The 25,413-nt window shown below is 38.6% G+C and overlaps 1 protein-coding gene across 3 annotated transcripts; it reads right to left on the minus strand.

The window, feature by feature from the left end:
• Positions 1 to 109: 109 nt before the first annotated feature.
• ctns (cystinosin, lysosomal cystine transporter) lies at positions 110 to 24,193 on the minus strand. Of its 3 annotated transcripts, none has more exons than XM_026323486.2 (11): positions 23,980 to 24,193; positions 22,841 to 22,943; positions 22,565 to 22,646; positions 18,560 to 18,650; positions 18,259 to 18,362; positions 9,135 to 9,272; positions 7,613 to 7,712; positions 5,259 to 5,378; positions 3,949 to 4,119; positions 3,428 to 3,545; positions 110 to 1,152 (listed from the first exon to the last, which is right to left on the minus strand). In XM_026323486.2, the coding sequence occupies exons 2-11, from the start codon at positions 22,914 to 22,916 to the stop codon at positions 1,007 to 1,009; spliced, it is 1,146 nt and encodes a 381-aa protein (XP_026179271.1). In that variant the 5' UTR covers positions 22,917 to 22,943; positions 23,980 to 24,193; the 3' UTR covers positions 110 to 1,006. The 3 variants fall into 3 exon arrangements, with proteins under 3 accessions (XP_026179271.1, XP_026179270.1, XP_026179272.1); XM_026323485.2 differs by lacking the exon at positions 23,980 to 24,193 and adding an exon at positions 23,774 to 23,958; XM_026323487.1 differs by lacking the exons at positions 18,259 to 18,362; positions 18,560 to 18,650; positions 23,980 to 24,193 and adding an exon at positions 23,774 to 23,963.
• Positions 24,194 to 25,413: the final 1,220 nt, after the last annotated feature.

Genomic DNA, 25,413 nt, shown 5'->3' on the forward strand with positions numbered 1-25,413 from the left:
ATTGATGTCTTGGGGATTGTAGAGACTCATCAGACCATTTCTTTACTGTTCCTTTAGTCCTTGATAGTTTTTATACAACGGGCTTGAAAATGGGCAAGAGGTTGAGAGGTTTGGACCATATTTGGCTCTAAGGTGAACTCTGAGTTGGATCAGAACTTAACCCGTGGTTTACTGATGTTTTACAAGTCCACAAGAACATGAGTACAGACATTAATGCAGACCAAGAAAGGTCTAATGCATCTGTATTGTACTGGACTGTGTGCAGATATCATATATCACAAAAGCTATTTAATAGTTAGGTTGGCTAAGGGTACATGCAGTGAATGTGAAGAATTTAAAGGATGATGGAACGTGGATGGAACATCAATTTTCCAAAAGCCATTGTCACTTGACATGGACAATGTGCATGTGTCTAACATAAACTTGCTGGTGTCCTCAGGTGGACAGAATACAAAGACACACTTCCTCAAATATAACTCTACATTTTTACTTGTCCCCAAAACACACATACTGGTCTGTGATAAGGTGAAATTGGCTAATAACTGACTACACATTAAACTTATCTATTACCTCACAAATACTATGATTTAATTTATGACATAAGCCTTTTTTAGCTTAGTTGTTCGAAGCAGCATTTCAAACTGTTTCAATCTTATTTTGTCAGGTGTCAGTTACCATCAGACTTGTAAAAGTCACATTTGTTAGTTTAAATATAATACTGCATTTAATAAAAACAGTTTGCATAATTCATATTACTTTTTCTCAGACATTTTCTCAGACAAACTTTTAATATGATGGTTTTAGAGATATTTATAAGAATCCACTATGCGCACACAGGAAATTCTGAAAATCTGCAAAGGAACATTTTGCTGTAAAGTAGAGCATATGATGGAAATTAATGATGATGACCATTATTTTTCTTCATTTGCTGTTTTATGCCATTACTGACTGGCATAAGTAATGTGCTACTTTGAGGGGGTATAATCCATGCAATGCTGAGTCAGCATCAATCTTCTTGCTGTGTAATCACTTCGTACTCTGTTTGACTTCTGTAGAGACAGTAGTGCTGAGTCATGAAGATGATGTCAAATACCACAGAGAACAGGCCCAGACCAAACTTTGTAGGATCACCAAATATTAGCTTCCACTCATCTGAGGGGAGAGACACATTGCAGTTAGCACAAACAAGTTCTGTTACATGAGGAGCGGGACATTTAAAAAATAAATAAAAAAATACATGAATCCGACAACAGTCACATAGATCAGATATGAATCTGATTTGAAAAAAAAAATGTTTGTCTAACTTGTAAGACCTGTGTTAATCAGGGGATACCATTGCTGCGAAGAAGGTGCTATAAGATGAATTCCTGGATAAGACACAGGTCTGTGTGTCGAGGAAGCTGGCCAATGTCCCCACAGAAAGCGATGTAGGACAAGGAAATGCAGTGGTGTGAAAAAGTGTTGGCCCCCTTCTTGATTTCTTATTTTTTTGCATGTTTGTCACACTTTGTTTCAGATCATCAAACAAATTTAAATATTAGTCGAAGATAACAAGTAAACACATCATGCAGTTTTTAAATGAAGGTTTTTATTATCAAGGGAAAACAAAATCCAAAACTACATGGCCCTGTGTGAAAAAGTGTTTGCCCCCATGTTAAAACATAACTTAACTGTGGTTTATCACACCTGAGTTCAAATCCTCTAGTCACACCCAGGCCTGATTACTGCAACTCTGCCATGCAGACCATTTTTGCCCAGTCTCTTTCTTATAGTGGAGTCATGAACAGTGACCTTAACTGAGGCAAGTGAGGCCTGCAGTTCTTTGGATGTTGTTGTGGAGTCTTTTGTGACCTCTTGGATGAGTTGTTGCTGCAGTCTTGGGGTAATTATGGTCGGCCGGCCACTCCCTGGGAAGGGTCTCCACTGTTCCATGTTTTCGCCATTTGTAAATTAATGGCTCTCACTGTGGTTCACTGCAGTCAGAAAGCTTTTAGAAATGGCTTTATAACCTTTTCCAGACTGATAGATCTCAATTTGGATCTCGGCATGATGTCTAGCTTTTGAGTATCTTTTGGTCTACTTCACTTTGTCACACCTGTTTGCAATCAAGAAATCAGGCCTGGGTGTGGCTAGAGGAATTGAACTCAGGTGTGATAAACCACAGTTAAGTTTTAACAGGGGGCAAACACTTTTTCACGCAGGGCCATGTAGTTTTGGATTTTGTTTTCCCTTAATAATAAAAACCTTCATTTTTAGTCATCATTGATGATCTGAAACAAAGTGTGACAAACATGCAAAAAAATAAGAAATCAGGAAGGGGGCCAACACTTTTTCACACCACTGTAGGATGAGTGGATATAGTCCTGAGAGGAGTTCAAAGGAAGGCAGGGCCCCAATGGTGTAGTTGAGGATCGGTTGCTAGTAACAACCCAACGGGCAGAGTCGTACAGGGGCGCTGCTGTGGGTCCCCACCAGGCATGAAAAAAGCCATACTGTTACATCCCTTGCTTTTGGAATGGTGTGGGACACTAAGTTCAGCTGTTAGCCCTTATTTTATTCAGCTGCATTTTCTCTGCTTTTAAGTTTTAGAGTTGCAGACCTCCAGCAATCTTTGTGCTTAAGTTTTGAACTTAACGAAAGCCCATTTTATCTACTTGAAATAAAATGATTACTGTATATTTTTATTGACAATCTGTAATAAATATTTGGTTTTAAATGTCAAGGTTGATAGGTCATGGGTGGTCTATTGGCTCCACACCTGTCCTAAAAGGGAATGTGTGTGCTTAAAGGTAATTTAATTTACATCTAAACTCTATAAATTTAGAAAATATGTTTACCCTACACCACAAACATTACATGTAGCATCATCACTGCTGTAGTCATTTGGGAAACTCATCAGTAAGAAATATTTGCTGATGTCTCAAACAGACACAGGTCAGGTAACACAGGTGTAACACAGGATTCACTATCTGATAGGACAGTGGTCCCCATCTGCCCATTCCCGTCCGTGGGCCATTTGGTACTGGGCCACACAGAAAAATATTTATATTTTTCCATTTTATTGACAGTCACACTCTGAAAGATGTTTTATTTTTAAAAAACAAATTCTCTGTTTGTTCTCTTGACGCGTTTAACACGTAACTGTTTCAGTCATGTGATACCAAAAATTAACTTTAACTTTTTCTTGCTATTATAGATCATCTTTTTACGTATTTACACCTACAAGCTGAGTCCAGTGGACATCCCCAAAGGACTCAGACTAGTGATGGAACAGAACTCTGTCAAAGAAATACATCCCTTAATTTCGTTTAAAATGTGTAATTGACATTAACACTTGGAAACTGACTGGCCAAAATGCTACACATGATAGTAAATGAAGAACAGCACAGAATATACCATAAAAAATAGCATAAAATACAGTAGTTACCATTGTTATAAGACTGTAAGATCATCTGCAGAATACTAAGGATTCCACCAGTCAGATCGAGCAAAACATTGCCGATACTCCACCCTTCAGTACTCTGTCTCCTGTAGTTCATGTATGCCTGGAAAAACAGCCAGAATGTCACCAACATTATAATGATCAATCCATAATAATGATCTGATGAACAATTTATTTTCTATACGCAGAGAGGAGAAAAATACAGAAATGTGTACATTTGAATGCATTTCAATACAGCTGTCCAAGAATTTTAACAATTCACACTATCAGGGAGCCAGTCAAATCTGTTCACTTGCAATCAAGGCTGTAGTTTGTGCAGTTGTATTTAATCACTGTATTATATTTACCAGATTTTGAAGAATAATAACAACAATACCATGAATGCAGTCTCAAAACACACAACATTCTAACAAGGACAGCATTTACTACACGATTACTGTATTGAAATTCATTACACTGTCCTACTACTATATTACCAAATTTCCATAGAGATGTCAAAAGCTTACCTGTGGCACATACTTAATCAGAGTAACTACTAGTTTAATGTAGGAGAGGTAGTAGAGGTAGTCCAACCAGGTGATTTGTTTGGCTACAGTAAGAAACAAGCTGACCAAGGCAAATGTCCATCCAATCAGCAACAAGCATAAGGCTGTCCAGGAGACCTTTTGACCCCCCCTCTGGTAAGAGATGACATAGAGGATTATGCACACACACACACACACACACACACACACACACACACACACACACACACACACACACACACACACACACACACACACACACACACACACACACACACACACACACACACACACACACACACACAGCTGGTTCTGCTGGAGGTTTTTTCTTCCGTTAAAGGGAGTTTTTCCTCTCCACTGTCGCCAAATGCTTACTCATAAGGGATTTGTTGGGTTTTTAGTTTTTGTAAAGTGCCTTGAGATGATTTGTATTGTGATTTGGCGCTATACAAATAAATTGGATTGAATTGAATCCTCGTTGTGCTAAACCTCTTCCATTTGAGGTCACTGTGCTCCTGAGAACCTTCAGTGTTGCAAAAATTATTTGTAGCCTTTCCCAGCTCCATCCCTAATAACAATCCTGTCTCTGAACTCCACCAGGCATTTCCTTTGACCTTATGGCTTGGTTTTTGCTCTGATGTGCATTGCCAGCTGTGAGGCCTTCTATAGAGAGGTGTGTGCCTTTCCAAATCCTGTCCAATCAATTTAATTTACCACAAGTAAACACAATCAAGGTGTAGAAACATCTTAGCAAAGATCAAAAGAAATGAGAGGCGGCTAAGCTAATTTTCACGTTACCATGTTGTCCACATACACTTGTGAGAAAAAGAAATGTCTGTTTGCATTGTTGGCAGTTTCCTAGTTTTCTGCATAAATTGGTCATTAAATGTGATAAAATCTTAACTAAAATCACAAATATCAACAAACAGTATTTCTAGTACAAGCTGGTAGAACACGATTCATGATTCAACACAGTCATAATAAAGTGATGGTCGGAAGAAAGAAAAAATGTTTATTCTAATCGTGGCATGCACCATGTAGAACTATTAGAAATGATAAAAACAAAAAAAATATGCTTTTGAATGCAATGTATCCCTGATCAGCATTCAAGACAGAAGTAGAGAAATGAAGCAGTATACTGCACTGTTAGTAAAAAGGAGGAGCACTACCCAATTTTGGGCAATAATTCAACATCTTTTGTTGTTTTATCCTCTTCTAAATTATATTATTATTTTTTAAATAAATTTTAACATCCACTCCATCACAATTTCCTCTGAATTGCAGAAACATACCTCATAGAGAACAGCTTGGCTGATGTACACCAAACAAAGTAGGACAGCATGAAGGCTAAAGAAGACATCATTCGCATTGACAGGATTAATTCCATTTGGATTCCTCTTCAGAAACTCTTCCTAAAAGGCAGGAACACAGCAACTTAACGGGTGTGTATATACAGTATCTCACAGAAGTGACCCCTCACATTTTTGTAAATAGTATCATATCTTTTCATGTGACAACACTGAAGAAATGACACTTTGCTACAATGTAAAGTAGTGAGTGTACAGCTTGTATAACAGTATAAATCTGCTGTTCCCTCAAAATAACTCAACACACAGCCATTAATGTCTAAACTGCTGGCAACAAAAGTGAGTACGCTCCTAAGTGAAATGTCCAAATTGGGCCCAATTAGCCAGTGTCATGTGACTCGTTAGTGTTTACCAGGTGTGAATGAGGAGCAGGTGTGTTAAATTTGGTGTTATTGCTCTGTCTCTCATACTGGTCACTGGAAGTTCAACATGGCACCTCATGGCAAAGAACTCTCAGAGGATCTGAAAAAAAGAATTGTTGCTCTACATAAAGATTGCCTAGGCTATAAGAAGATTGCCAAGACCCAGAAACTGAGCTGCAGCACGGTGGCCAGGACCATACAGCGGTTAAACAAGACAGGTTCCACTCAGAACAGGCCTCGCCATGGTCGACCAAAGAAGTTGAGTGCATGTGCTCATCGTTATATCCAGAGGTTGTCTTTTGGGAAATAGACGTGCTGCCAGCATTGCTGCAGAGGTTCAAGGGGTGGGGGGTCAGCCTGTCAGTGCTCAGACCATATGCCGCACACTGCATCAAATTGGTCTGCATGGCTGTCATGCCTGCAAACAGTTTGCTGAAGACAAGCAGACTAAGGACATGGATTACTGGAACCGTGTCCTGTGGTCTGATGAGACCAAGATAAACTTATTTGGTTCAGATGGTGTCAAGCATGTCTGGCAGCAACCAGGTGAGGAATACAAAGAAAAATGTGTCTTGCCTACAGTCAAGCATAATGATAATAGTAAGGCAAGATCTTCAGCAAACAAGTGAGTGGCCTAAATACTTCATGTAAATATAAATACATAGTAATTACAAATACAATAAGAAATGCCCAAAATAATTTGTGGCTAAATCATGGTAAATTAACTAACACAAACGCTTTCCCCCATTACCTTGAGTTTAAATCATAAAATGGGGACAAAAATGTGAAATCGCGTCTCAGTATGAAAACACAAGTGATACAAAAATCCAGGTAGCTTGGCATTGGCAATATTGACACTGACAGTTACCATGTGGAAAATGTGGACTTGTTTAACTTTTTAAACAATTATAAATAGTTGCCTCCCACAATGAGTGTTTCTTCTGTTCAGAAGTTTATCGGGCAAGATCAGGGGTGCTCTGATCACGGTTTTTGGGACCAGTGACTGAAATCAGTATTGCTGATACCGATCATGATCATACGATGTCCATTTGAACTTGAAGCTTGCTTAACACTGTATATTAAGCATAATTAAATTAATAGATTAGAGACTATCATAAATTAACAACTTTTTTATTGTCAGAATATGCAACATTACACTGTCGAGAGACTCAACTAAGTTGCACAATTAATGTACCTTCCAGCAGAATAGACAAACTATTTTGTAAAATAAAATAGTAATACATGCATAATTTGCTCACTATCTACACTTGTGCACGGTGCACAGAGGTAGGCTCGTGCACTCAAATTTACTGTCACTGTTCGACATATGGAAAAACTTTCAAAGTTGCGACAGCATTTCAGCTGTGGATCTACGTTTTGCGTCATATGATTGGCTCGCTTGATCGGCTGAAATGACTCAGATTCCGATAGTATGCAAATCGGCCGATATCGATGAGGTCGCCAATTGATCGGAGCACCCCTAAGCAAGATAGCTTAGTTTTCTTGAAGCTTGGAACAATTCGTTTGTTCATGTCCATTTTTAATCTACTAATGTAAGGCTCACAGAAAATTTGTGTGTACCTGACCGCTCTAGTACAGTTGTCTATGACATTATGACTATTACAACATTAGCAATTCCCTTTCTCCAGGCTCAAAACATTGACTGACACCATATGTATAAAAAGTGGAGTGCTCTTGAACCACGAACAAATCAGCACGCATGCACACACATACATAGAAATGATCAAAATAGATTTGCCAGTGCTGCCTTTTTTTGTTGATATGTGCGTTTCTGTTTTTAATTAGTTGTTTGTATGAATATTGTCATGTCATATTTGTTTTTTACTTTTAAAAAAAAAAAAAAAAAAAAAAAAAAAAAAAAATCAGTGTGCCATTTTAAAGGAAGGAGGAAAATACCTTTATATATGGCACCCAAAGCAGCCCAATATTGAAGACACTGTAAGCGATAAAGCCAGTTAGGTTGAGAGCCAGGAAGTCAAAGTTGAGACCTACAACACTTAAAAAAAAAAACAAACAAACAAACAAAAAAAAAAACTTTAGTATTATTCAGTACAGCATAATCTAAAAGAAAGACATGTCACTGAGGCTGACCATTCTCTATTCATTGCTCTATTCTTATAGTACCTCATAGTACCATATTATCCCAATAGACCACTTTGCTCTCAGGGTGCAGGTCTACTTGTGGTTCCCAGAGTTTCCAAAAGTAGAATGGGAGGCAGAGCCTTTAGCTATCAAGCTCCTCTCCTGTGGAACCAGCTCCTAGTCTGGGTTCAGGAGGCAGACACTCTCTGTACTTTTAAGGCTAGACTTAAAACATTCCTTTTTGACAAAGCGTATAGTTAGGGCTGGCTTCAGGTAACCCTGAATCATCCCTTAGTTATGCTGCTATAGGCCTAGACTGCCTGAGGACCATCGGTGCACTAAGCTCCCCTACCCTACCCCAACCCTCCTCTTCCTTCCCTTCCCCTCCCCTCCTCCCCGCTCACATGTATATTCCACCACTGAATGTCACTAACCTTGTGCTTTCTCTCTCCCCTAGTTTTTGCTCTCTCCCTCTGTCTCTGTTCTCTCTCTATACCTTCTACAGGTGCCCCCGGTCCTGGAGCTGTATATTGCTGATGTGCAGTTACTGGCCCCACCAACCTGCAGTGTCTATTTGTTGTTTATTGTTGCTGTTCTTTTCTCTCTCCTCTATCCACTCACCCCAACCGGTCGAGGCAGATGGCCGTCCAAATTGAGCCCGGTTCTGCTGGAGGTTTATTCTTCCGTTAAAGGGAGTTTTTCCTCTCCACTGTCGCCAAGTGCTTGCTCATAAGGGATTTGGTGGGTTTTTTGTTTTTGTAAAGTGCCTTGAGATGATTTGTATTGTGATTTGGCGCTATACAAATAAAATTGAATTGAACTGAATTGAATTACCCTGAAATTTGTTTTGGGTCATTATCCTGACTTCCATTGTTAATGGCCTTTTCCTTACAAATTAAAATAGCATAATAAGTACTACTTGCTGCTACTGTGGTGTATTGTCCAATTAAAGGATAGAGTAACACAGCCATATCCACACATTGCCCTTACAGACAGTTTAAGTACTAAACACAAAAGATGGGATAACTTACTTATTACTGCTAAAGAAAAGATGTAAGTAAGCCGATCACTGAAATTTGCATTATTTTTTTAAGCCTTTTTTAAACCTCTGGTTGTTTAACACTTTGGTTTTTACCATCTAGTATTAACCACTGGAGTTGAACTGGTTAAATGAAAAAATTTAATGTGGAAAAATGACTCCAGACTTTTGACTGGTATACAGACAAACGTCCTTTTTAAAAAATTAAAAAACGCAATGCTCAAAATACTACATGCATACACTGTGTGGTTGAAAGTATTAAAAAACACCATGTTAGAAGTAAAGAAAAACACCTACCTTTTCCTCCTCCAGTTTTCCCAGACTTGTGGATAGAAGGACACTGACCAGGCCAGAAAATAAATCCATCCAATAACCTGACTGATTACTGACAGGATGTTGCTATGGACAACCATAAAGCGGATCCTGACAGGCAAACTAAAGGAAAGAGACACAGATACACAGGCACAAAAAAATCCAACTGTGATGTTGCACCATAATACTGTCATATCTGTAATAGCATATTGATAAAGTAGCTTTTAAATGTGTATTTTCATGAAATTTTTGCATACAGAGCATAAAAGCACTATATATTGATAATACATCCCATCAAACATTCCCAGGTATTCTGTAAGATAACTAATCTGATTTGTGCTAGCTCCATTGCCATGCATGACATGAGATTACTGAACTGTTTTACATACAAAAAAAAATTCTGCATGCTTTTCCACGTGGATCCATGCATAAAAGTGACTAAAGTTTTATTAGTGGTTACTTCAGTGGTTTTATGTTATTCAAAATTATTTATAATTAACAATAATTTTTAGCTGCGACCCAATTCAGGGGCTGCATCCTTCAAATGCTACATTTGAAGGCCAATTGCACAGTGCCATAACAAGGTTGTCCCATTTACAAGGTTACATCAGATACAGCCTTCATTTAAACGATTACATCAGATAAACGAAGGCTGTATCTGATGTAACCTTCCAGCCCAGTATATCCCAAGTTTCTTTTCGAAAGGTGACAGAAACGAACATAGTCGATGCAAGCGGTGAGGCGGTCACCATGAAAATACAATTACCCACAGTAAAAACGCTAAAAGCTAAAAATGGTAACAGTGTGAAATCAAAGTAGGCATTCATGTTTTTGTCTTCCTCCAGTGAGTTTGAGAAATTTTAACCCTCTGGGGTCGACGCACGTGCCGGCGCGTTTTGACGCATCTTTTCCTGATAAGGCCGAAACAAACTTAAATTACTCCGTCAATTCTGATCGTACAGATAAAAGAAGTATATCATTCAAATCTGTAAAGGGTCTAGTTTTAGTGGTATACCATCATAATAACATCAAAACGTTGTGCTTTTTTTAAATAAAGAAAGCCGACAGGGTGCGCTCTCGGACTTTTCTGTCTCTGCCATTTCTCTTCACAGACGCGTAAATAAAACAACCAGAATCTCAGCGAATACTTGGCTCATAAAAATAAGAATTATATGGCTAGAAAGCTTGAAATGTTAATCCGTATGAACGTAAGGAGAAGTCCATTTTTCCTGTCTCACCTCATTACAGGTAATGCGGTCCCCCCTTGTACACTGTCCACTGTTCACATGTTCACATAATCTCAGGTGAACCAGGTAACCATGTGCACACCCCCGAGAAATGACACAAAATATCAAACTTCATCACAGAATTTACTTACTTTTTCGGCGTGTTTGGATGATGGCGCGTTACGCACGTGAAGAAGCGCTTCTTGTATTCCACACAGAGACAAATAGTTTAGTTTGTCCTCAGAGTAAAAACACTGATTTTAACTCAAATGAGGATCGTTTGGCTCCTCATTGTTTTGTATTGTGCTGCACTAATCCGTCCCATCTACATTGACTGAAAGGCCCATTATGCGCGTCTTTGTCTGGTCGTTCAGTGCGTCTTTTGTGTTCTCAGGTAAATCACATGACTATTCATCCTCAGACGCACCCTCTTGCATATGGCCTTTCTGGACAAAAAGTGTCTTAGAAAATTTAAATCAGTGTATTGTTTACTATGAATGTGTGAACAAGATGACATTCACAGCACTCTGAAGTAAACACTTTAGCCTACAACATGCAGGTCTCCAAAGTCTTGTGAACCAATGTTCTGTTTGTGTTTTATGGTATGGTTATTTCAGTGAGTAAAAAATTGTAGTTTTTCACTAACCATGCATAAACACTTTTTTCTCAAAAACACAATCATGTATAAACTTGCTGCTCACATATTATTGTAGCCAATTTTGTGCTGATTACAGTGTTATCAGATTTTAGACATTAATATGTTTAAAAGACACTGAAAAAAGCACAAATGTCAGGACGTCAAAATTTGTCCAGGCCCCAAAAACGCCCTCAGACCCCAGAGGGTTAAACAAATGAAATCAGTACTTATAAAGTTACCCAAGAAGGGACTGAAATTAGCTCATATTAATATTTGTAGTCTTAGGAATAAACATGCTGAAATAACAGATGTATTGATTACAAATAATATTCATGTTTTAGCAGTTACGGAAACACATCTTGATCAATCATTTGCAGATCATGTAGTGAATATAAAGGGTTATAAGATCTATAGGAAGGATAGGAATAGGCATGGAGAGGGGGTTGCCATATATATTCAAAATCATATCCCAGTGAAAATAAAACAAGACCTAATGCCTGCTGATGTGGAGGCTTTGTGGCTACAAATACAGTTACCTTTTACTAAATCATCGTTGGGTGGTTGCTGCTATAGACCACCCTGTGCGAACAGCTGTTATTTAAGTGAATTGTGTGATATGATTGACAATGTTTGTGATATGGCAAATTAAATTTATCTCATGGGTGATTTTAACATTAACTGGTTGTCCCTCCACTAAAGCGTAAAGTTGTGAATGTAATTAATGCATATAATTTAACACAAGTTATTAACCAACCAACAAGAGTCTATATGAATAGTTTTGGTGAGAGAACATCTACTTGTATAGATCATATTTTTACAAATGCTGAGGAAATGTGCTCAAAGGGTGTAGCTGTTTCAACTGGATGTTGCGATCATAATATAATAGCCATTACCAGAAAAGCAAAGGTCCCGAAAGGGAAACCAAAAGTAATCTATAAAAGATCATATAAGAGATTCCGTCAAGAATCTTTTTGTACAGATGTAAATAATGTTTGTTGGTTGGATGTTTACAATGCTGATCATCCTGATGATGCTTTTGCAGCTTTTGAAAAATTATTTTACCCTTTGGTGGACAAACATGCACCTATGAGGAAATATACAGTAAAGAATGTCAGGGAACCATGGATTGACAGTGAGCTTAAAAGTATTATGGTTGAGAGAGATGTGGCAAGGGGTACTGCAAACAGGACTGGGAACAAGGTGGACTACTGTAAATTGAGAAATCAAGTAACAAAAATTAAATGAGTGCAAATACGATGGTAAAAAATTGTGGAGTATCCTCAATGAAATAATTGGCAAGTCAAATTCCATCTTTTATTGATACAGGTGATTAATTTCTAACTAAACCATATGAAATTGCAAATTATTTTAATGATTTTTTCATAAATAAAGTTGATAAATTAAGAGAAGAAATGTTATCTGTTGATAACATCATATCACATGAAAGTTTAATTGAAAAAATTATGAGTGATAAGCCAGCTCTGTGTTTTGAATTGAACAGGATAAATGTAAAACAAGTGGAACAAATGTTATCAACTATAAACATCGTTAAACCAGTGGGGATCGATCATGGAAAGCTTCTGAAATTGGCAGCCAGCTGTTTGGCGGGACCAGTTTGCCACATCTTTAACACCAGTATTGAAACAGGGGTTTTTCCTTTAGCATGGAAAGAAGCAAAGGTTATTCGTCTACAGAAAAATGTTGCTCTGGGTTTAAGTGGTGCTAACAGTCGACCAATAAGTTTGTTACCAGCTCTTAGTAAAGTATTAGAAAAGATAGTTAGCAAGCAAATACTAGCCTTTTTTAAAGAACACAACTTATTTTCTGATTTTCAGCATGCATATCGTAAGGGACATTCAACAGGAACAGCTTTAACACAGATGACAGATGACTGCTTAAAACTAATTGATGATAACAATTTAGTAGGTGCAGTAATGTTAGATTTTAGCGCCGCTTTTGATGTACTGGATCATAAATTATTGCTGGATAAACTTAAATGTTACAAATTTACTCCTCACACTGTACATTGGTTTAACAGTTATCTGTCTAATAGGAGACAATGTGTATTTTATAATGGAATTTATTCAAATGTGAAAGAGTTACAGTGTGGTGTGCCTCAAGGAAGTTGCTTAGGACCATTATTATTTTCTATTTTCACCAATGACCTACCTTTTGCATTAAAACATGCTAAAATAGTCATGTATGCAGATGATACATCACATTTACCAGCAATGTCAATTGAAGAACTGCCTACTTCCTTGGATGAGGAATTACAACTGGTTGTAAAATGGGCATGGAACAATAAGTTAGTTCTAAATTTGACAAAAACTAAAAGTGTTGTATTTGGATCAAATTCTAAACTCAAAATTCAAACCACAGATAATCTGTCGGTAAAGAGTGTACCTATTGAACAAGTAGAGGAAATTAAGACTTCTTGGCGTTATACTAGATAGATATGGAAAAATTGTTATTCACGTCGGCAGCAATGACACCCAATTACACCAATTGGAGGTCACTAAAATTAATGTTGAGTCGGTGTGTAACTTTGCTAAATTAATGTCGGACTCCGTAGATTTCTCTGGACCCCTCCCCAATCTGACCAGCGATGACATGTTTAGCCGCATGTCGTCGTTCCGTCGCTGGTTGTCTAGGTGGTGTCCAGAAAATGTGGGTTTCATAGACAATTGGGCCACTTTCTGGGGAAAACCCGGTCTGGTAGCGAGAGATGGCATCCATCCCACTTTGAATGGTGCGGCTCTCATCTCTAGAAATTTGGCCGAGTTCATTAGCCGACCTAAAGCCTGACAATCCAGGGTGTGGACCGGGATGCAGAGACTCAGTCTAAAACGCCTCTCTGCAGTTTCCTTAGAGCCGCCGCCCCCCTCAAACCACATAGAGACTGTGTCTGCCCCTCGAACATATAAATCAAATAAATCAAAAGTTAACAGAAAAGGAGTTATTCATAAAAACTTAATAAAAATTAAGACCACTCCTTTTATTGAATAGAAAAACAGAACTGTCAAATGTGGATTATTAAATATCAGGTCTCTTTCATCTAAATCTCTGTTAATAAATGATTTGATAACTGATCACCAAATTGACCTACTTTATCTTACTGAAACCTGGTTACAGCAGGATGAATATGTCAGTCTGAATGAATCAACCCCCCTCAGTCATAAAAATTATCATGTTCCTCGAAGCACAGGTCGAGGTGGAGGAGTAGCTACAATCTTCCACTCAAACTTATTATTAAACTTTCATCCTCAGAATAGTTATAACTCATTTGAGAGCCTCACTCTTAGTCTCTCACATCCAAACTGGAAAACACAAAAACCAGTTCTACTTGTCATTGTGTACCGTCCACCTGTCCCTTACTCAGAGTTTTTAACTGAATTCCCTGACTTCCTGTCTGATTTAGTGCTTAGATCAGATAAAGTCATTATAGTGGGAGATTTTAACATTCATGTAGATGTTGAAAATAACAGCCTCAGCATTGCATTTAATTCTATATTAGATTCAATTGGTTTCATTCAAAATGTTAATAAACCCACCCACTGTTTCAATCACACCCTTGATCTGACCTATGGCATCGAAATTGAACATCTAATAGTTTTTCCCCCAAATCCTGTTTTGTCAGATCATTCTTTAATAACTTTTGAATTTAAAATGATGGATCATGCAGCGTTTGGAAGAAAATTCCACTACAGCAGATGTTTATCCAATAACGCTGTTAATAAATTTAAGAAAATGATTCCATCTTTATTTACATCTATGCCAAGTATAAACATAGTGGAGAGCAGCTGCTTCAATCCCACTCCCTACCAATTTGATCATATTGTTGACAGCGCTGTAACCTCACTGCGTGAAACGCTTGATACTGTGGCCCCTCTGAAAAAGAAGTTAGTGAATCAGAGAAGACTAGCCCCATGGTATAATTTACATATTCGTATCTTAAAGCAGGCATCATGAAGGCTGGAAAGAAAGTGGCGTTCCACAAACTTAGAGGAAATTTTTCTAGCCTGGAAAAACAGTCTACTAACATATAAAAAAGCTCTCCGTAAAGCCAGAACTGCAAACTATTCATCACTAATAGAGGAAAATAAGAACAATCCCAGGTTTCTTTTCAGCACTGTAGCCAGGCTGACAAAAAGTCACAGCTCTGTTGAGCCCAGTGTTCCCTTAGCTCTCAGCAGTGATGAATTTATGAGTTTCTTTACAAATAAAATCACAACTATTAGAAATAAAATTCAGCAGATGCTCCTATACCTGCAATAAATACATCTTCTACTACAGTAGCTCTTGAATCATCTGTAGAACCTCAGTTATGTTTAGACTGCTTCTCTCCCATAGATCTTACATCAGTAGTTGCTTCATCAAAATCATCAACGTGTCTCTTAGACCCCATCCCGACTAGACTGCTTAAAGACACCCTGCCATTAATGAACTCATCTTTATTAGACTTGGTAAATTTATCTCTAGTATCAGGCTATGTACTGCTAAGCAGCTATCAGACCACTTACACAGGAATGAACTATTTGAAGATTTTCAATCAGGATTTAGAGCACATCATAGTACAGAAACAGCACTGTTAAAAGTTACCAACGATCTTCTCTTAGCCTCAGATAATGGACTTGTTTCTATACTTGTCCTCCTAGACCTTAGTGCTGCATTCGACACCATTGACCACAACATCTTATTACAGAGACTGGAGCATGTGACTGGTATCAGAGGAACAGCATTAAAATGGTTCCAATCCTATTTATTGGACAGATTCCAGTTTGTTCATGTCCATGATGAACCTTCCACACGAACAAAAGTTAGTTATGGAGTTCCACAAGGCTCTGTGCTAGGACCGATTCTGTTCACCCTGTACATGCTTCCTTTAGGATATGTCATTAGGAAGCACTCTATTGATTACCACTGCTATGCAGATGACACTCAGTTATATCTATCTATTAAACCTGTTAACACAAACCAGTTAACCAGACTTCAAGCCTGTCTAACTGACATAAAGGCCTGGATGACCAGTAACTTTTTACTTTTAAACTCACAGAAAACAGAAGTCATTATATTTGGACATAAAACAAATCTCTAGAACTGCCTTCTTTCACCAACATTTCCAAAATTAGGAACATCCTGTCTCAAAATGATGCAGAAAAACTAGTCCATGCATTTGTTACCTCAAGGCTAGATTACTGTAACTCATTACTATCTGGATGTCCCAATATCTCCATAAAAAGCCTCCAATTAATTCAGAATGTCACAGCCAGAGTCCTGACAGGAACTAGCAAGAGAGATCATATTTCTCCTATATTGGCTTCTCTTTATTGGCTCAGAATAGAATTTAAAATCCTTCTCCTCACATACAAATCCCTTCATGATCAAGCTCCTTCATACCTTAAAGACCTCATAGTACCATATTATCCCAATAGACCACTTTGCTCTCAGAGTGCAGGTCTACTTGTGGTTCCCAGAGTTTCCAAAATCAGACTGGGAGGCAGAGCCTTTAAGCTATCAAGCTCCTCTCCTGTGGAACCAGCTCCCAGCCTGGGTTCAGGAGGCAGACACTCTCTGTACTTTTAAGGCTAGACTTAACACCTTCCTCTTTGACAAAGCATATAGTTAGGGCTGGCTTCAGGCAACCCTGAACCATCCCTTAGTTATGCTGCTATAGGCCTAGACTGTCTGAGGACCCCCCCAATCCCCCCAATACCCCCCCCCCCCCCCAATAGCCAATATATTTCTGTGTCTAGAGTCCCTAATGTTCTGTACAGTCAACTTTTATATAGTAGCAATAGTCACAATTTTAACACCAGGCATGCATCAAAAGGATGTTTTTTACTTCCTGTTCTAAAAACCAATGCAAAGAAACGAACTGCTCTGTATAGAGGAATGAAAATATGGAATGATCTGCCTATGGATATCATATATCTTTCAATTAGTAAAATTTGTTCTAAAAAGTCAAAGAAATACTTAATGGCACAATATACAGAAAACAGTTGATTATTATTACTTGAATGAATTTTGGGATCTAGTGTTGTCTCTGAGTGGGATTTGGTTACTTTTATGTTATGTACAGTTTTGGTTGTGTAATGTTTTGAGCTGCATTGCATGTTTTTAATTTTTATTATGATTATGATTATAATTATCATTTTGTTCTAAGTTACGTTTTATTATTATATTATGCACTAAGATGTGACGAATTTTATAACTGATTACTTTTATTGTTGTAGAATTTTGTAGTTTTGTATGGTAATGTAATATTTGCTTGTAGGGACCTCAGGAAGAGTAGCCACTACCTTGGTACAGGCTAATGGGGATCCAAATAAATAAATAAGACTGGACCGTCTCATTTCGGCTTGGCCCAAAATTCGGGTCTAATTTTATTAACGCACGATTAATGCAGCGCGCATTTCCTGTTTGACCCGTGGCCCTGCCCGTAGCAGGAGAAATCAAAAATGCAGCCATAGACAGTGAAGAGTGCAGCAGCAAACAGAAATGGAGAAAGAAAAAGGTCTTCTGAACGGTAAATTCATTTACAAAACAATGTCTGATGGTTCTGTTGACAAGACAAAAGTTGTCTGCGTTTATTGTCGATGTGAATTAAGTTGACTTCACTGTTTGAGCAACTGGCTCAGTGCAAAGAAAGAAAATAATGGGAACTTTTTTCCTGTTCTTTTTTTCCAATAGTCATGAACAAGTTCTTTGAAAAACATATCTACCGTCTTTGAAACATGTCTATGTTCTTTATGCTGTATGTTGAGGGTATTTTCACTAATAATAAACATACATTTGCATAAAGCATCCGTGTTTGTCCATGCCTATGTTGATTAGAGTATTAAAAATTTGAAAAGTATTAGTTTAAGGTACACTTAGAACAGAAAAATGTGAGATTAAGTTGTGATTAATCACAAGTTAATTCATGACAATCATGCGATTAATTGCAATTAAATATTTTAAGCGATGTTCAGTTCTCCCTGTTTCCCCTACCGTGTAAATAGTTGAATAAATCTTTAAATTATATCTGCGACTGGCATCACTGATGTTTATTTTGCACAGTAAAATTGTCACTGAATCGGAGAACTCTTACTCAGATTAAAGAGTGTTGTTTTGTATTGCTTATTAACTGAATGGTCGATCCACGCTCAAAGGATCTGCCCCGAAAGAATGAAGATGGGTTTTGATAGTAATATTTCATAAACCACATTAGAAACACATTTATGTTCATTACAGTATCAATACACACCTTTTGAGGTCTGTGTTATTGCTAAGCAGGTATGTGGTCACCTGACCAACATCATGTGCTGTCACAATGAAATTGATTGAGGTTGCCTCCACTGGTAGCAACACCTGAACAAAAACAAGAAAAACTTCAGGGGAAGAAGAACTTTATGAATTTTTCAGTCAACAATTTTGTAGAGCTACAATGAAATAAACATTATAGCTGGTGCAAAATTCATTGACACCTCCAAACTCACACAAGAGAAGCTACTTATTATTATTATGTAGTAAATAGTAACAAGCAGTGAATTTTATTTTCATGTTACCTGTTCAGGCACTGTGATTACAGATGAGTAGTTCAACTTGGAGCTGTAGGTGACATTTAACTGAATCACAGCTGATTGGTTAACAGAGGAGCTAGAAAAATACAGAAAAAATCCAATCAGAAGAGCACTGATCATGACAGCTGACAAGAACAGTAAGATCCCAACAGCTGCTTCAGTACAGTTGTGCTGACAGTGCTGTAACTAAGTATGGGCATTTGAGGAAATTGAACTTCGGGAAAATTAATAATCGTTTGTAGACTAATCATTACTTTTTAGCTATTATTTCCTGATGACAGAAAACACCAAAGAAAGCATTTTTACCCACAATGAAACCTTTATTCTGAGAAACTGTTTTTCAACACATACAATCATATGCAAGCTGCTCCTTTGGCCTAAACAAGAGAAAAAAATGGCACTGAACTAAAACGTTTTATGTTCAATACCCAAAACAATTGTAACCAAACAACATATCCTTAACTCTATTTTTGTTCAGAAATAGGAGCATATCAACACACTCAGGGCTGAGATGCGAATGCAGCCTAGTGACAGTCAGTCAGGCAGCAGAAAACACCTGCACCAAAGTTGCAGGGATGCAACAGACGTGCTAACTTTTCCAGCCTGGGGAACCTGACTCCATTCACTTTCTACCAGTCAATAAGGCTTCAATCAAGGGATGGGGGAAATCTCTCTCAAAGTTCTGAACTTATTTCAATGCAAGTGTCCCCAAGGAGTAATACCATAGCAGAACCCTGCATGGCTGCAGTGCCAGTGTTTACCCTCTCTTCCTCTGAGGGAGACAGTGCTGCCTTATTTCCCTCAGCCTGTGGGATAGCTGCCTGTCTCGCCTCCACTGCCAACTCCAGTTTAACCAGTTTCACATTTGGCACCAACCTCTACATTGGTGTAAGAAAACCCAAGTGTTTATAACAAGGGTCCAGCATTGATGCAATCATTGGGGTGGATGACAACAACTCATCACACCGAACCTATACAATAAGTTAGCCTTAAATCAATTGTCAGAAAAAAATCCTCTCTTCATAGGGAATACAGATAAGATACTTTTATGTAAATTCTGTCCAGTCCCATCACTATTATTATATTATGGACATCAAGTCAGCTGGCATACCTTCATGCGGTTGCTCAAAGATGACTGCACTTTTTCCTTGAGTTCCCTGATTTTGGGCTCATCTCCTTCTTTGTGCATGAGGTGGGTGTTGATGAGGCTGAAGGTTATGGGATAAATGTTTGAAATTAAGATGTCTTTCACTGCAGACATGACCATGGTGGCAGACTGCCGAAAACAGGCTGCGTGTTCTCCATAAGCTACCAGTATTCCTCCTCAAGGATCCTAGCATCTTGAAGCTTTGTTATGGTTTGATCCAACAGGACAGCAACAATAGCCCAACATTGCTCCACCAGACAATCTAACATCTCACAAAGAGTTGCATCATATTTTACATGACCGTATAAGCCAGGTTACCATGCCCATTTGCTCCTGTTTCCTCTGCAGTGCTTCGTTTACCACAGTGGTATGAAGGCTAACATTGTATGCTCAAGTTTACATGAATTTGCTAAAAATCGAGAAGCTACATTCTGAACAATTTGAAGACGAGAACAGGGCAAATGACTGACACCAGAGTAGAGGGCATTGCAATATTCAAGTCTAGAACTAATAAACGCATGAATCGCTGTTTCAAAATCTTCAAAAGAGAGAAATGACATGCTTGCCTAGCAAACTCAGGTGGAAGAAGCTTGATTTCACAACTGAATTAATTCTGATTCTGTTCCTCAAATTTCAAGTCACTACCAAATATCACCCCAAGGATTTTTATGGTCAAAGTTGAAGGGCTGAAACCATTGTCAATAGTTGTGAAGAGAGGCTGAAGATGAATAGTTACCGATATTAACAGTGAAGCTTCTATTGGTGAAGTATGACTTAAATCAGTTACAGTGGGTACGGAAAGTATTCAGACCACTTTACATTTTTCACTTTTTGTGTCATTGCAGCCATTTGCCAAAATCAAAAAAGTTAATCTTATTTCTCATTAATGTACACTCAGCACCCCATCTTGACAGAAAAAAACAGAAATGTAGAAATTTTTGCAAATTTATTAAAAAAGAAAGACTGAAATATCACATGGTCATAAGTATTCAGACCCTGTGGTCCGTATTGAGTAGAAGCACCCTTTTGAGCTAGTACAGCCATAAGTCTTCTTGGGAATGATGCAACAAGTTTTTCACATCTGGATTTGGGGATCCTCTGCCATTCTTCCTTGCAGATCCTCTCCAGTTCTGTCAGGTTGGATGGTGAACGTTGGTGGACAGCCATTTTCAGGTCTCTCCAGAGATGCTCAATTGGGTTTAGGTCAGGGCTCTGGCTGGGCCAGTCAAGAACGGTCACAGAGTTGTTCCGAAGCCACTCCTTTGTTATTTTAGCTGTGTGCTTAGGGTCATTGTCCTGTTGAAAGGTGAACCTTCGGCCCAGTCTGAGGTCCTGAGCACTCTGGAAGAGGTTTTCTTCTAGGATATCTCTGGACTTGGCCGCATTCATCTTTCCTTCAATTGCAACCAGTCGTCCTGTCCCTGCAGCTGAAAAACACCCCCACAACATGATGCTCCCACCACCATGTTTCACTGTAGGGATTGTATTGGGCAGGTGATGAGCAGTGCCTGGTTTTCTCCACACATACCGCTTAGAATTAACGCCAAAAAGTTCAACCTTGGTCTCATCAGACCAGAGAATCTTATTTCTCATAGTCTGGGAGTCCTTCATGTGTTTTTTGGCAAACTCTATGCAGGCTTTCATGTGTCTTGCACTGAGGAGAGGCTTCCGTCGGGCCACTCTGCCATAAAGCCCCAACTGGTGGAGGGCTGCAGTGATAGTTGACTTTGTGGAACTTTCTCCCATCTCCCTACTGCATCTCTGGAGCTCAGCCACAGTGATCTTTGGGTTCTTCTTTACCTCTCTCACCAAGGCTCTTCTCCCACGATTGCTCAGTTTGGCTGGACAGCCAGGTCTAGGAAGAGTTCTGGTCGTCCCAAACTTTTTCCATTTGAGGATTATGGAGGCCACTGTACTATTAGGAACCTTGAGTGCTGCAGAAATTCGTTTGTAACCTTGGCCAGATCTGTGACTTGCCACAATTCTGTCTCTGAGCTCCTTGGGCAGTTCCTTCAACCTCATGACTCTCATTTGCTCTGACATGCACTGTGAGCTGTAAGGTCTTATATAGACTAGTGTGTGCCTTTCCTAATCAAGTCCAATCAGTTTAATTAAACACAGCTGGACTCCAATGAAGGAGCAGAACCATCTCAAGGAGGATCAGAAGAAATGGACAGCATGTGAGTTAAATATGAGTGTCACTGCAAAGGGTCTGAATACTTATGACCATGTGATATTTCAGTTTTTCTTTTTTAATAAATTTGCAAAAATTTCAACATTTCTGTTTTTTTCTGTCAAGATGGGGTGCTGAGTGTACATTAATGAGAAATAAAATGAACTTTTGGCAAATGGCTACAATGAAACAAAGAGTGAAAAATTTAAAGGGGTCTGAATACTTTCCGTACCCACTGTATATAGGGCCCTATATAGTGACTAGTAAGGATATTCGGACACAGCCCATGGCTCAGAAAGTGTCGGGGCTTGAACAGTATGAGACATGGTGAAAAGATTTTGTCACTAGCAGGGTCTCAAGGCTTCAACAAGCACGATGATATGCTTTTGTTTAGCTAGTGTTTAGCTAGCCGTGGTCGCAGTTTACAAATAACCCTCATCTCTGCTTTTGAGAGCAAAATTTATAATGCAGTGAATGGGACTTAAGACTAGCACTGAGCAGTAAGTATGGTGAATAATATATAGTGTGCATTGCAGGCACACTAAATCAATATTGGCCACAGCTGTGATTCACTATTGAAAACACATTAAGTTAACTCTCAAGCATTTTATATTTTTTGCTATAATGTTAATACAACTTATCTAAGACTGTGCGTCTACCGTGAGGTTACCTTGTAGTAATTGTGATGTTGGTATTAGAGTATTCCTCAAGCGTGACATCAGGATAAGGACCAACCAAATACACTCTGGACCCTGCAGGACAGATAGATACAAAAATGAAGCATTTCTTTATCAAGCCAAGATTCTCACAGAAACAACAGTATATAGGCTGGCATCACAAAGGTAATATGAATTAATATAATAAAATAATATAAATATATTTATTAACAATTTTACCATTATAACTATAAGGCAAATCAACTATAAATAAGTAAAACAGTCCAGACCAGAGATCTTGATCACTGTCCACAGGAGCAGCAATGGAATAGATAGCCATTTCTTTGTCAAGCCCCGACCAGTCATCCCTGCAAAATGATGGATCTTGCTAACCTAAGACACATAAAGCACCTTAGCAATTAGACAGAGCAACCTCACTCACTTGCGTGAAATTTAACTCATCTGCTGTTTGAGGTGAAATATGGTGCACATCAAGCTACAAGAGTAAACACATAACGTGGGCTGCAAATCTAAATCAAACAGTATTTTTCATTGGTTGATTCTTTGGTGTAGCCAATTCTGTTCAGGTGTAATATTTCCACCATCATGTTTCACATGGTTTCCCGTTCTGAGAAAAGGTTTAAAGACAGCTACACCACTCCTGCTCTGAGACCACTATTATCCTGAATTTCCCTTCAGGGATGAATAATGCTTATCTCATCTTTCATAACATCTATTAGTATTTTTGCTAATTAGATTTTTGCATTTTTTAAGTCATTGAATTTGTTATCTGTGAGGAAGTTGCTTTTTTAGCTCTACCTGCAGGTGCAACATTGATTTATCGATGTTCACAAGAAAATCTAGGCCTATTAGCACAACTGTCATGTTTTTAAAATCCGATCACCTCCTGTCAAGCCTCATGATACAATGGGATGTTAGTGAGAAGAATAAACTGGAAATGGCAAGACAAAAGAGGGAATGTCATGATTAAAGATGGCATATGATGTTGAGGACTGTAACGATTTGTAGTTTAAACATATCCTGCATTATGTTTAGAATGAATGCCACTGCATGTTGAAATAAAACCACTCACTCTTTCAATGAGGTTATAATAATGAGCCTAAAAAGTATTCCTTGTATAATGTTCTTATGTTTCATTTTGAGCTGCTACCAGGAAGTACTGTAGCATTGGATTACACCTAAATTAAACTTTAGTCACATACCACCATTTTTCTTCGGTAGCCTCTCTCAAAGTTTTTAAGCACTATGGCTCAAATGCCGGTGTGGACACTTAACAACAAATGTTGCTCTGAATAAATTTACCCGATTCTGTTTTCGTTGTAATACTTTGGTAAACAGACCATATTAGAAACATATGACAATAATTTACTATCAAATGTCGCAAATTAAACACGTAGCGTTACAATACCTGTGTTGGTTCCACAGCTTCCTCATTCGCAGGTCACAAGACAAAGCTAAAATTAGGCTCATTCCGCGCAGAATCAATTATCTGCGATCGCAGCAAAATGCATGCCGGTTAATTTTCTGTCCGACTTGTTCACTGACTGAAGGATGATTTCTTGCTTCCTTAGTCATCTTTACACATTTTCGGTGTCTACGTCTTCTTCTTCAGGTTTGAAAGCCAACTATGGTCATTACCGCCACCCACTGAACTGGAGCGTAGAGAAGCATTGATCTGACAGGAATTTCCCCCTTTACTCACGCCCCCCTCCCCCCTTTTTTTTCTCCATCCATCCATCTTCTTCCGCTTGTCCGTCTTTTTTTATATTCCTTTAAAACCCTCTATATCCTTTAGATATCTAATAATATAAATCTTTTAATAACTACTTCAAAGTAGTTATTGTGAATAATAAATATTCACAATAAAGTAGGGAAGCGTATATAACCTTGATTTAATACCCTCTAAAACAGGGGTCACCTCGAGGCCCACTGTCCTGTGTTGGGAAAAATATTATTAGCAGTTACATCCTATTTAGCTTGTTAAATATTGTTTATGCACACATTGCTGCAAAGAGTTATGCAGACCTGACACGCTAAAGAAAGAAGGTTAATAGCACTGTCTACACGGTGTGAAGAGACATACAAGGTACTGAAAGGAGCGTAGGTCCCTGCAGAAGGAACTCACCGCTTACACTCACATTAATATTGCATACTAATATACCTATGTAGATGTAGATATGAATTGCAGGTTAAGAATTCAACATTTTTATTTTATTTTCAATTCAATTTTATTTTTATACCGCCAAATCACAATACAAATCATCTCAAGGCACTTTACAAAAACTAAAACTAAAAACCCAACAATTCCCTTATGAGCAAGCACTTGGCGACAGTGGAGAGGAAAAACTCCCTTTAACGGAAGAAAAAACCTCCAGCAGAACCGGGCTCAGTTTGGGCGGCCATCTGCCTCGACCGGTTGGGGTGAGTGGATAGAGCAGAGAGAAAAGAACAGCAACAATAAACAACAAATAGACACTGCAGGTTGGTGGGGCCAGTAACTGCACATCAGCGATATACAGCTCCAGGACCAGGGATATCTGCAGAAGGTACAGAGAGAACAGAGAGAGAGGGAGAGAGCACAAACTAGGGGAGAGAGAGAACACAAGGTTAGTGACATTCATTGGTGGAATATACATGTGAGGTGGGAGGAAAGGAAGAGGCAGGATGGGATGGGAAGGGAAGGGAAGGGAAGGTGGGGTGGGGGTGTAGGTGGGTGGGGTTTAGGGTAGGGGAGCTCAGTGCACTGATGGTCCTCAGACAGTCTAGGCCTATAGCAGCATAACTAAGAGATGGTTTAGGGTTGCCTGAAGCCAGCCCTAATTATACGCTTTGTCAAAGAGGA

This window comes from Mastacembelus armatus, chromosome 4, assembly GCF_900324485.2.
Source record: "Mastacembelus armatus chromosome 4, fMasArm1.2, whole genome shotgun sequence".
In the NCBI taxonomy this organism is placed as follows: domain Eukaryota; kingdom Metazoa; phylum Chordata; class Actinopteri; order Synbranchiformes; family Mastacembelidae; genus Mastacembelus; species Mastacembelus armatus.